At 35.7% G+C, this 14,206-nt stretch overlaps 1 protein-coding gene across 1 annotated transcript in view; it reads right to left on the bottom strand.

The window, feature by feature from the left end:
* TMPRSS15 (transmembrane serine protease 15) overlaps positions 1–14,206 on the bottom strand; it is a 120,619-nt gene that overhangs the window by 3,435 nt on the left and 102,978 nt on the right. Inside the window, exons 22-24 of the mRNA XM_037012626.2 lie at positions 7,047–7,228; positions 5,762–5,857; positions 2,736–2,875 (exon numbers count right to left, since the gene is read on the bottom strand). Of these exons, the coding sequence (XP_036868521.1) occupies positions 2,736–2,875; positions 5,762–5,857; positions 7,047–7,228 (418 nt within the window). The remainder of the gene's footprint in view (positions 1–2,735; positions 2,876–5,761; positions 5,858–7,046; positions 7,229–14,206) is intronic.

A 14,206-nucleotide genomic window follows, 5' to 3' on the forward strand; every position in this document is an offset into this window, starting at 1 on the left:
CTAAAATAATTTGAAATTTTCAATAGACAATAGACTCCAGGCTTTGATTACATGAACAAAGCTTTTTAACTACTCAGTACATATTGTGTCAGTTACAGTATTTCAAAGAACACACCAGCAAGCTTGAAGCCCAGCAGCTGGGAGGTCTGTGTGCATGGGAGACCTCCGTCTGGTTCCGTCACTTATCATCTAACCACACCATTTCAGTTCATGCAACTTCTCCTTGTCTTAATTTTCTGATCTGTTCAATAAATGTATTGCCTTCTTCCATGATCTCAGAGGTGGGTAAATACTTCAAAAATAAAATCGAGTGTCCAAACCATTACATGAAAATATGTGTCTATTTAGATGCCGTATTTGTAAAGAAAAAATTCACTACCTTGAGTATCTGAATATAAAGGTTAATAACCATAGAGTAGTGGTTCTGAAACCTTAGTATGCCCCAGAATCGTGGGAGGCATGCTGAAACAGTGCTGGGCCCCATCTTCAGAGTTTCTGATTCAGCGGGTCTGTGATAGGGCCTAAAAATTTGCATCTATAAGAAGTCTCAGGCATGCTGATCTGCTGGATTGGAGGCCACGCTTTGGAAACCACTGGTATAGTGTAAGTTTGTGAGTGTTAGCACAGTGGGTTTGCTCTTTGTATCATTCACTTCGTTTTATAGAGAGAGGACTTTCTATAGCCACTCGTGGAGCCTTAAAAAATCCAGACAACTGCCTCCTGACACAAGCCTTTGGTAAGCCAGAAGATCCTCAAGACCACGTGAATGACTAATAAGGTGAGTTCTTTGCCACTATTGGAAACACTGATGCTTCGAGGAACTTATTCAGGTGCTGTATCAATAATTACAGATTCATAATTTTAAGTAATGTATTCTTATTTAATCAGTTAATCCTCTTAAATATCATGGTATTAAAGTTGAACAAAGAAAATCATGTGACTCCTTAGACTATTGATTACTCAATCATGATAACAATATATCACAAGATATTGCCCTGCATGGGAGCTTTCTTACTTGCTAACGAATAACATACTTAGACTCTCTAGAAATTAGAGGCAAAATAGAAGATTTCAGACATCTGGCATGAGTTACTGGCTTAATGTATCCCTACCATCAATAGTATCAGCAGTCATATTTCCTACCTAGTGTATGAAGCGTCTGCCACACACTCCCATTAACTGTAATTGAAGTTGTACAGTTGATTTCCCTCCTGAACAATAATTCTATAAATCTCCCTCTAAGTGGCAATATATCTTACCTTTAATACACGTTTCATCTTAAAAGGAAAGTGTAAGATCTACAGATAAATTTTAAACAAGAAGAAAGCTATCCTATTTGTTTTGAATTGTAAAGTGTTCATCAAAGCAGAATAAATGTAAAACTAAGCAGAAAGTTTAACATGACTTGAGACATTGACTTAAAAAGAGGGTACATACACAGATACATTTGCTTAAGTGTCAAAAAAGTCTTGTATCAAGTCAAATTATTATGACATGTGTTAATATATAAAACAAGTTGTTTACACTTTTACAAAGTGAAACCATTTTCCCATGGTATAAATTACTACATGTGCATTTTAAAATTATTCACGTGTTGTTCAGTACAGCTAGTAGGTTTAATCTAATCCAATAGATATTAATGAATTAATAGTTTATTAATTTTCAAGTATAGAAAACATGCTAGAAATTTTTTTACAAAGTCTTATAATAAAATTGTTAATATGGTTGAGTGCTTACTTAAATTTCTTTGTTATCTCATTAAGCCTCTCAATGAAACCTAAAGTTACTTGCCTGAAGTCTGAGCAGTAAGTGTTAAACCAGGGTCAGATAAAAGTAATCCAAGCACAGAATCCATGCTCATCATGACTATTCAATCCTACAATTAAAAATAATAATTCTAATCTAGCAGAATTTGCTTTCTATTTGCTGAGTGTATGTGATTTTCATGGAGCTGATAGATGGCTACATTATGTCTGGAGTAAGAAGTTTTTGTCTTCCATGAGTGTAGTTTGTGGGTAGTAGTTTTCTCTGATGGTCACCCAGGTCAAAAGCTGCTGATCCTACAAATATATTGCAGTATTGACACTCAGTGAGTTCAAATTATTACATCTCTAAAATGAAGAATAAAAGATAATATGAAAATTCTAGTATAGGTGCTCCCAATTGAGGATTATTTCAGGCTGTTGAGTAAGTTCTTTCTTTACCTTCCTGGCAAGTGATTGTCTGTAAAGTGGCTCTAAGCCAACCTATCCAGGTTGGTTTTCATCCAGAAATTATTTCACATCATTCCACACCTGCACCATTCTCAAAATCAGAGTTGATGATTGGATGCCAGTAGACCAAACTGGCTCTCAGACCTGCTTTTGTTTTAAATTTTATAAAGCTTTTAAAGAATGGAAAGTTGAAAATGATGCTTTTAGCTAAGTTGTGCACTCTCCAGGTCAACAACAGGCAGGCTGCTGCGTATTTTGCTCAGCTGTTTCACACATTCATATTTTATGCCTACATAAAACATCTGATTTGTAACCCTTGTTCTTAAAAATTAGCTTTGTTTCTAATGCTAATATTCACCCAGGAATACTATGCAAACAGGCCACAGATAAACATGAAAACTCAGTTTTGTAAAAGAAGAAATGAAGTTGAGATTTCTTTACTCCCAAATCATTGTGAAACAATGAAATCTTTATATAGTAATTCTTTCTGGAAATATAGGGTGAGAAGTTTTACGTATTTACCTGACAAGAATCGATTCCACCTTCTTCGTAGCCTGCACATATCATATTTTCTGTGATGTTGTATTCTGGCATCTGTTGTTGACATTTTTCATTTGCCAGGAGAGGAACATCAGCTTCTTGCAATACATTTGCAGTAGGACCTGTTCAAAATGGATAATGCAGACAGCCAGTCAGAAGTGATCAACATGCATCATTGAATGAGCCACCATCAGTCTTATTTATTTCAACAATTCACTCTCATTATTGAGTACTGTGTGTATATATAATGGAACTAAATGCTAAATCTTGTACTTTAAAGTACATAATATGGCCCATCTGTGGATTTTGCCAAGTGGATAACAGTAAAGCATTTCTTTAGTTCCCAAGGGCTAGCAAGAATGGTGGATTGGACTAGACAGTCTTTAGGCATTTTCAATAATTTTAAATAGTTACAGTATTGCTCATAAAAAAAATATCACCACAAATGGATTCATTCATGGAAATGAGCAATGGCTCAGAAATCCTCTTTCATTTGGCACCTGAAGAGGTGCTCGCTTATAATGGCATTCAGCCACTTTGAGATGTGTATGAGTGAGCAGGTGTGCACTGAACAGAAGACAAAGCTCAGATGAGCTGTGCCCCGGTCTAAGGGCAATCAGCCTGTCATCACGTGCAGGTGAAGAGAAAGGAGGCTTTTTGTAGCAGAGTATACTTCCTTGCTTTTAGCAAAATGACTCATTTACTGGAAGCATGAAACCTCTATTTACTGAAATACTAATCCCAGAGGGATGTGAAACAAGCAGGTGTCTAGTGCCTTGGAAAAGGTACACGATAAACACTTTCTAATAGCAATTTTATTTGGTTCCTTAAGAGAGACAGAAACTTGAGGATAATTTAGTACATATGAAAGTCAGCATTGTTGCAAGATAATGTATGTGACCTCATTTCCAGCTAAGTTTGATTCATACACTAAAAAGACAGGAAATGTGTGTGTGTGTATAAAACGTAAGTGCAAAACAACATCTGAATGACTCAGTGGTGTGTTGGTAAATGTTTAGTAACTGGTTTACAGGGGAAAAATAACCCTAATGTATATCTTCTACCAATTGCCTGGTACAAAGATTCAAGCCATGGCCAATTTCAAGGTACCAGCATGACAATGAATGTGGAGTTGGGAAGAGATATGCTTGAATGGCTATTTCTAGTTAGAGCCAGTGACTTCAGCAGCCTATTAGTTTTAAATTTGACAATGGACTTTACGTTAAAGTAAATTGTGGAGGTTAAGATGTAGGAGAAAATTCAGCATCTCACTGTCATCTGTTCTAGGATGGGCTGATAGACTTTAGTCTTTATTATGAACTATTATAAATCAAAACCAATTTTGCTTCTTGTCCAGGAATAAAAAATTAGTTGGGTATATGACAGAACTGGTAAATGTAAATTTGAGCAATGTTCTTATATTTAATATGTATTTGTCAACATGAGATGGCTGTGAAGATAATTGAGAATACACACACCACATAAAAACATATACAAAAATGTCAGAAGAGTTATTTTAAGTTTTATTCATTGCGCTAATTTAACTAATACCACTTCATGAATTCTTCCCAATAAATAGTATGTTCACGGTTTCCATAGCTAAGTAATTAGTGCAATAGACTCAAAAAGGGGGGAAACTGAGATTTTATGAAATTAAGTAGGTGGAAATCATAAGGCAAAGTTAATAAAACTCATTAAAATTGCTATCACCCAGGAAGTATTTAAACATGACCTGGCCATTTGTTTGTAAGTGAAATTGATCTCAGATACAGAGTTTCTCTTGGCTCCAAACTACTCTTAGAGACTTTTCTTAAGTCAATTAAATGCATATCTTTAGTAACAATAAGTAAATGTAAGCCGAGTATACTCAGCTCTTAAGAAAATCCATTTCCTGTGGAATAAAGAGTCTTAAATTTTGTTAGTGGATAATTTGTTTTTAAGAGTCTACATCGTGCTCATAAATTGAAGTCTGATACAGAAAATATCTATCTAGGAATCATTTTAACTTTTTAGATCCAAATTTAATAAATCATGACATTTTTCAAGTGGAAAAAAAGAGAATGTACAGTCTTTGACTTCAATACACTTTATGGACAGCAGACATGAGGCATTTTTCAGCAACATAACATAATTGCAGTGGAGAACCTTTATCGGAATCATCAGTCAAAGACTTGACTTGGAAAATTAAGCTTCCTTTTATAAGAAGAAAGAATGTTTTAACTGTGAATGCTTTGCTTCTGGGACCTGTACTTCTCCACTAAATTTTGTGCCTTTTTAATCTTATTTGGATTTTTAAATATCATGGCTATGATCTGTTGCAACTCCAGAGGCTAGGTTCTCCTACCAGAATATAGTACCCTTCCTTTTTGTTTAATTATTAATGAGTGATCAAAACTGTCCTTCATGAAGCCAATGAGTTACATTTAGAAGGTATGAAGTACTGGAGAACTTTTTATTTTTTAATCATGTTTGGTTAGTTTTAATATGCATTTTCTTCTGTGCTGGGAAAACATGCTACTAAATAATACTAATGAGTCAATGGTATATCAACTGTTAGTTTTCAATGTAAGGTTTGTGCCCTAAGTTATCAGTAGGCAGAATATGTTGATGTTGAAAGGTATTCCCTTCTCATTTTAGGAAATATGAGTGTGACCTTCACATGATAAATATAGTTTTTAGGTTTGGGAAATATAACAGGTAATATTTTGTTTTTTTGATGAGACTTATATAACAATAAAATTAGATAATTGAGTTTGGGAGATGGTTTACTTCCTCTCCAATAAGGATTGTAGTTTTATAGTATGCTCTACACAATCTGGAAGTTTTTTATTTAATACAATGCAAATATACATGATTAGAATATAAGCCTGACAGTTTTTTTAAGCGATATTGCAAAAACTCATTATAGTATAAGAGTTGTAAGAATTTTTGAAAATATTCACAGGATAGTGCAATAGCATACTTTTTTACTAATACACATTTTATTTTTCCCAAGTCTGATAATTTACCTTGATATACCACTCTCCCCCAGCCAGCAATAGAACAAATTCTTCCTGGAGGAAAAACTTGACTTTTGTCTGGTAAACAAATAGGTTGTATATAATCTGGAAAAACAAACAAAAGAACAGACATATAGGTGTTTCTAACAAGTTTTAAAAGTCAATTACTTTCAATATTTCACCTAAAAAAAACTTCTATTTTTGTTTTATCCTGCCTGAACATTTTTTTAGACATCAACCATGGGAGAAAGAAGAAATTCAGAGCAGCAGTTTTTGATAATGGACTTGTTACCACTTATGGTCTTTCAGGTTTTATAATGTAAACAATGTTTTAAGTCTGGGGTTAATCATTTATATTTGATTTTTAAATAATCCTGGTACTTAATAATAATGTCAGTTCTGTGAAAATATTGGTAGGGTTATTTTTCAGGGTCAATTAAGAGAAACTTGGGCACAAATTCTGAGGTTTTTTTAGTTTCCCATGGCTATCTCCACATTAAAAAAGCTTCTAGGTGATTGTTTTATAGAACACTTACAGAAGCATTAGCATTGGTCACTGGCTTTTAAAATCCTCCTCCAGCAATTTATACACCACCTGATCTTTATTAAGCACCCACCACATGTTCTATGACCCAGGACAGATGCAGAAATGAATAAGGTGTGGTGCTTACATCAAGGACCGGGCCACATAATTAACCACAATAGTCTGCCTTTGCTAAGTGCTATGATACATGTGTAGACCAAATTCCACAATAGCACAGACATAGCAGCACTTTCTCCTGACTGGGAATTGGAAAAGTCTTCACAAGTTCATCAGAGCCTCTCAGGATAAATTTCACCTCCTCAGGTGACTTATTACCCATTATCTCAGTATTTGGTGAGAGTCCTCCACCTGCCACTCTATTAATATTATTGAATCTCCTTTAAAACCTCATTCAATGAACAGCTTAATTCCTACTCACTTTTCTCTTAGAATGTGTGCCTTCTATCAGTGTGTACTACTCTGCCCTTTGTGGTAGATGGACCTGCCTTTGTTTTACATAAGGAATAGGGAGGCATGCATTGTAATATGACTGATTTTCTCTGGGCTGTTGCTTTAGTTTACTGTTATAGAGGACTCTGAGAATTTTATTCTACTGGCCAACTCACTAGAAAGTTGGATTTAAACACTTTCACGAAGGTAATTTAATGTTTATCCAACTCTTACAAGCTATTTATGCATTGGTACAGATATTTCAAACCCAATTTTGAATTAATTAGGGCAGATAAGAAAACTAAAAATGATTTCTTTTACCTGTGTAATTCACTTTATATTCAAGGTGCATAATGGCCACATCACTGTCCTTTCTCCGTTTGTCATAATGTGGGTTTATGACAATTTGATCTATCAACCGAGTCACTATTTGAGGGGAAGTCAGATTCGATGTCATATGCAGGCCTAACACTGCTTTCCATGTAGACGTCCCTAAATTTCTCCTAAAGATTATGAAAAAGAAGTGTAAGATTAAACTCTCCATCCACTGCAGTTACTTTCTGGGAATCTTTGTAGTATTTTAGAACTAGGTGTTCCCATCCTAATAAATTCTTGAATTTCTCTGAAGGATTTTCCTGTAAAAAGAGTTCTTTAATTTTCATTTTTTTTTCTGATCAGATCGCAGAATAAGCCTTAATTAGTGCTCATCTTTCTCACATCTCTGAAGTCATTTCTTGATCTCTAGGTCTAGACTGTGGTTCTCAACTTTGGTTTCACATTAGAATCACCAGGAGTACATTTAAATAACACTGTTACCTGCTCCTCCTTTCCTATACTTGACTTAATGAGTCTGGCATATAGGGGGGAATTAAAAAATATATATTTTTAAAACTAAATCTCCAAGTTCATGCCAATACATGGCCAGATTTGAGCAGCACTGATTAGGTCATGTTCTGCTGTGGAGACTGCGTCTTGTTCCCAGGTCTCCTCAGACAACTGCAGCAGCTGTAGGCACAAGGGTGCGGGAGTAGGTAGATAGCGAGACACGGGTAGGCGGAGGGAGGGGGTCTGCAGCCAGGTGGAAGCTGGCTTCCATTCTGTGCACTCTGTGTGAGCTATTTCCACAGCCTGTCGCGGGGAGAATATAGATAACAGACTGGCTAAAACTGGCTAGTTACAACATGGAGAAGATGACCTTCACTCCCAAATCCATTACCAGAGTAAAAATCACACCCCTCCATCATTAGCATAGTAAAAATCACACCTCCCCATGCCACAACTGTTCTGATGGGTACCAAATATAGTAAAAAATCCCTCCACCTGATACCTGACGAGAGTGGAGCAGGCCCGAACTCAGAAAACTCCATCTGTTCCTTCAAACCTAGCCCCATTTGGTGAACATTCATCCCCTTTTATATAAAAAAGGCCCCCTATTGTCTCCTAGGCAGGACTCCCTCCAGGTCTGCCCACACCAACTCTCTGGCATGTACTTTTGTCTTTCTCTAAAATCTCATTTTCCAAAAATCTTTAATGATGTTTTTTTTAGCACCTGTTCTTGAGTTATTTCTTGAAATAAGACCAAGGACCCATCTCCAGTAATAATGGAAGGAGGTTTAGGAGCATTCTATTAGAGGGTCACTGAATTCACACAGTTAAGATAAGCAATAAAACCTATTATGATGTTTATAATCTAACATGAATTTGAGTATTTCCATATACAATGAACTTGATTAATGTACTTCCGCATACAATGTTGGTAACAATATTGGATAAACATTGGTGTTCCAGGCAGATTAAATTGGATTTGAAAGTATAGAGGGACTTCTAAATGTATTTGCCTCCAACATCTTCAGGCCAAGAAATTACCAGGGAACAGCTGGAATTAAGCCAATTAAGCCATATTCACCATGAAGTCAAAATCCAATAACTGCAGTTATAACAGAGCTAATGATTTAATTCTTAATAGTCACAAATGCCTAGTTTAATGTGGGATTTCAAATGTTAAAATCCAAGTCATCTACAAATGTATAAAGGGCATGAGGTTTTTTTCAAGTCCATCTGTCTATCTTTTTATCTATCTATTCATTACTTTGTTATTTTTCCCAGATGATCATGTTTGATCAAGTAGTAGTCATCAGTAAAATCAGTGAGTGCCCCAGCATACAGTACAAATCCACTGATAACCACCCCATGTTAAAAATCTGTGGAAACTTAAGTACTTCATAGAAATATCATAACCCCCATTTATGAAGGATCTATTTTGTGCCAAGTACTCTGACCACGTCATCTCATTGCATCCCTACCACAGTGCCATGGATTCTACAATTAGAATGTGCTGAGAGTTTAAATGGTAGGAGAGACGCCTGAACTGGGACAGTCTGACTTGAGAGGTTGCATATGCACCAGGTATGGGGGTGTCTCATGTAGCTATGGGCAAGGTTCTGTGGGAGCGGCAAGAATATGAGGAAAGTGTTAGAGGGGCAGGAGGGAGAGACACGGCCTGCCATTGCATCATCTGGGCTCAGGGAGGATGTCTCTCCTGGGGTTGGTGCCAGCTAATTGAATCTCCAGATGCTGGCCAGGAGGGCATTAGGTGCCCCAGAGGCCTTTTCACTTCCCTTCCCCAGGTCCTAGAAATCAGAACTTCAGCCAAGCTGGACATACTGGTAATTTCAGACATTCTGACCGCACCTCACTCCTACTGTGTCCTGGGGCTCCCCTGTCCACCTAGGCCTACGAGGATCAGGGACAGAGTAAAATCTCTTCCTTGGTGTCCTCTATCTGAACTTCTTTCTCTGTCAAATATTTAAGTATGTTTTCTAAAGCTTAGCTGGTCATGGTTGTCACTTGATTATCATGCCAGTTATGAGTGACATGTAACAGGTAGTTATAATCTTTAATGAATTGTACGTCTCACATTAAATTTATGTATTTATTAACTATTTATAAAAAATAAATCTTATAATTGCCATACCATGTTTCCTACTTTACATTTAATTATATTTATCTATACATAATTACAGTTTGTATTGTAAGTATATTATTTATGTAACCAATGAATTATATCAATATTTATATATTTGCATTATTATAAGTTGCTTATATAAATAACATTATTATATTAATAGCATGACATTTAAATAATACCTATTAAAATTTTCTCAATGTGAATTTAGAGATACTACTATGAAGTTAATAAAGTGCAAAACAATAGGATTGTCTCTTTAAATATCTCTTACATATTTTATCTTTAGAAAAAAATCACAAGTTCAGAGAGATATGTGTATTTGCTATAGATTTAATCAAGGATAAAATATGCAATAACTATATCTCCAAATTCTTATCTTTTCTGTAAGTGCTGTATCCCATCTGAGACTATAAATATATAAATATAATTACTGATATGAGAGAGCTTGTAGGTAGCACAAAGTTGAGTAATCACCATTCTCCTCTCATTATTATAAGAGTCTGAGTTAAAAATGAATACATGAACTATGAACTGTGAAGATTAAAAATTAAACATACATGCTTCAAGCTACTGCTCTAATTAAATACAATTTAAGCAATGTTAATCTGACACATTCTTAATGATTTCTATAATCACTATTGTGCTATATGTAAAATACTCTATTTTTCATGTTTTTATTTCTCCTGAATCTACAAGCAGTAGTATGGGAAGGAAATATCCCTCCAACATGTATGATTTGCATTTCTCTCTAAGTCCTGTTCCATAAACCTTTCCGTGTCTTTGTACTTAACGCTTCCACCACAAGCACAACACCGACATGAACACCACTATACCACTATATCCTACTGTAATTTTAGTACCTTCTCTTGGAGGAAGAAGACTTACAGTCTTCTGGTTATAATGGTTCTCAAATTATATGAATCAGCTGAAGAATTTGCTAAACTTTCAGTTTTCCAGTTTTCACTCCAGAAATTCTAGTTTGGATGTTTGGAGTGGGACCCAAGAATCTGTACTTCATAATCTCAACTGAGATATTCAATAATACAGAAACCTCCCTAGCTTTCCCATTTACCCAAAGTTGAGATGGGAGAAGAAAGCCTTCAGAGAAACCATTGCAGATAAAGAGAAGGGACTTCTTATGTTTAAAAAATTTCTTGTCTGAAAGCATCTACGTTCTCGTGAAGTTATAGGACAGAAGACAGTTGGGAATGGGAAAAGGATATAACTTCATTGGATAGGCAAGTCCCTACCCAGCAGAGGCAAAGAGAACGGAAACATGGCACCTTTATGTAGAAGTTGGCTGAATTCCTGCTGCATTTCACTGTTGCCTGCCCTGTCTAAATGAAATGTTTTTCTCAGTAGAAAGGGAAAGAAAGGCACAGGTTGGGAGCAAACAGACATACACTGTTGACTTCTGTAACCTCGATGACTAGTACACTTAGAACACAGGTACTCAATAGATGCTGCACTGGATGGGGTGAACTAATGCTATGATGTCACTATGTTTCCATGTGCTGGTGTAAGCAGCTCACTGCTCAGAGCATTGGGGTGTCCATTTGTAAGCGGGATTTTCATTGTGGTAGGAAGTAAATATGGCAAGATAATTATGATAGAGCAACACAATTTGCTAAAAGAAAAAAAATCAGTGGGGATCATAATTGTAAGTTGAAATATTTTTTTCTCTTCTACCAGTACCAAAGGTAGCATTTTAGTCAAGTTTGCCCCTACCAACTCCAATGTTTGCCCCTATTACTTATCTTACTTCTGCTCTCTATTATTGTTTTCCACTGCATGGAGAAAGGATTCCTAGGAAGGTGACCAGTTTCAACTGTTAAGACAAGTAAAAATTAGAATGCCTTTGAATATGGTGTAGTAGTCAGAGAGTAAGAAAGTTTTCAAGAATATGAGGAGTGATTTTAAAAGAACAAACGAGCCAGATTAAATGGGATAATACAGTCCAGTCTTAACAATTTAAGCATCATATAATAATCATAATCATTATCCTAGTTAATAAAATAAATTATTAATGATGTGCCATGAGCCCATAATGAAACTCAAATGAGAAAAAACAAAGTATCTAAAAGGTAGTTGTATTGTCAAAGGACAGTGAACAGCAGGGATATGTTCAACAATTATTCTTTTTTTATGAGTAAGGACAAGAGTTTTAAACAAATGTATGTTTTTATTTTAACTAAGTAGAAATCTATTTTAAAAATAGAGGTATGCACTTACTTGTTGAAATGCAATAAAAAGAAGTATGTACAGGGAACCAGGAGTAAGACAAATAATCTTCAGCATTATTTGACCTGGTAGATTATTTCTAGAAATATAAGGAATCATCTTTGAATGCCTTTCTTCACTTGACTTCAAGGAGTCTCCACGCATTTGTGAATTTCTTTTCATTTTACTCTCTGCTTTTCCTCAATCTTTTTCCCAGCTCTTTTTCTTCTCAAAATCTAAATATTAGAATACACCAGCATTCTGCCTTTCGCTGCCTTCTCTTCTCCATTTACATAAACTCCATAGATGATTTCATCTGATGCCACACTTTAAATACCAGCAATATCCTGGAAACTTCCAAATTCGTATTTCAGTTCTTGAACTCTAGACTCACATGCCCACATGCCAGTTGGCCAATGCATTTGGATTCTAAAAAGGAAGTTCCAAACTTAATATAAAAAATTGAGAACTCTTATTCTCCTAGCAACCATTTCTCCTCCTTTTTCTTGTTTCAGTAAAGGAGATGAACACTTGCCCTGTTGCTCATACTCAAATCCTTGATTCTGCCCTTTTCCTTACTGTTTATCTGTCTGTGACTCTTACCATCTGAACTTTCTAATGAGGTCCAGCCTTTCATCCTGCTTCCTCGGCCAAGATTCTAGAGCCGCCGTTGTTCCTTTCTCACTGGTCTTCCTGATTTCGCTATTGCTGCTTCTGGCAGACTCATCTCCATGCAGTAGCCTGGTTAGATACTGTCACTCTCAGCCTCCCAAATGGTCTCTCTTCCCACTCACCATGGCCTCCTAGGGTCCAGTCCTGCTCACATTCCCGATTTCGTTCCCACTCCCTGCCGGTCACTTCCTGACTAGCCGCAAGAGCAGGGCTTCTGGACGAGAACAGGCCTGCCTCACTCCTATCTCACCTTTATGTTACCAGCAATTGATGCAAGTTTCTCCCTCATTTCTTTAGATCGTCCTTCAGTCTTCATTCATTCTGTGAAGCTTTCTCCAACCACCATATTGAAGTCAAGCCCCTTGCTCCTGCCATTCTCTTTGTTTGCACCACCTTTATGTTTCTTTATTGCACTTATCACTCTCTAAAATAAAATGTTTATTTGAATGTTTTCCTGCCCTCACCTATAATATAATCATTATTAGGGTGAGAACTTTGTTGATCTGTAGAGAATTATTATCCCCAAAACCTATAACAATGCTTGTCTTGGGATAAGTGTTCAGTAAGTATGATTTGCCTGAATGAAAAGATAAAAAACAGTAATCCACGAGCAGGAAAGATGGCACCCCCAGGGGGCACACATGATAGTGAAGGAAAGAGGGGGAATTGCATATCAAACCATCAGGTAAAATGAGGAAAAGGAAGATCCAATAATGTGATTCAAGATGATGAATTAGTTCTTAAAGTAGAAGTAACTTTAGGGATCTGAAATTCTCTGTGACTTCTAGGAAAAAAACCTTCTGAGGGGACTAATAATTATAATGAGATACCTGCTAATAAGAAACATGTTATTAAAGTGGTTGCCAGAGGAGTGGGGAGGGAGGATGCGTGAAATGGGTAAAGAGAGTAAAAATAAAAAAAATATGTTATTAAAATAATGCTGAAAGAATAGCATGAAGGAAATGGGTTACATAATATGCACCAAAGGAGACTTAAGTAAGGAATATATGATTTTAAGGGGGAGACACATCAGAGTGGAACTTGATAAAACCTATGAGAAAGGTATAAATCTAAAATGTCCTAGTGATACAATAAGAGAATTTTAATAAAAGGATAACCAGCAGCTCAAACTTGAAATACCTTAAAAAAGGAACCAAGACCTATCATCACCATAAACCAACATCACTAACATAATCTTGAAACCTCTACTGGCCTAAGAAATGCTCTTCATCTTTTTGATTTGCAGAAATTGCTATTATCTTGTATCTTGTATTATCATTATAGTATCTCTGCAACCTATAGGGGATAATATATTAGTTATTAGCCTAACCTCCTGAAGCCATAAGAATAGGTAGATAAATAGACAAATTAAACCCATGATGTTTATATTTTAGAGTAGGTTTAAGTAGAAATGGAATAATTTTCTAATTACAATATTTGTTTATATTCAGTATCCTAGTTCTATTTAAAATGTTTGAGGCAATTGAAAGACTCTAAATTTTATGTTGTAGTAGAAATATCAGTTAAGTAATGTTATTTTATAATTAATGCCTAGCTGTTTAAAAAGTTTGCCTCAAAACTTTATTAGCTATGTCAGTTTAATTAATTTAGCACTTAATAA

The sequence above is a fragment of the Manis javanica genome, chromosome 3 (assembly GCF_040802235.1).
Source record: "Manis javanica isolate MJ-LG chromosome 3, MJ_LKY, whole genome shotgun sequence".
In the NCBI taxonomy this organism is placed as follows: domain Eukaryota; kingdom Metazoa; phylum Chordata; class Mammalia; order Pholidota; family Manidae; genus Manis; species Manis javanica.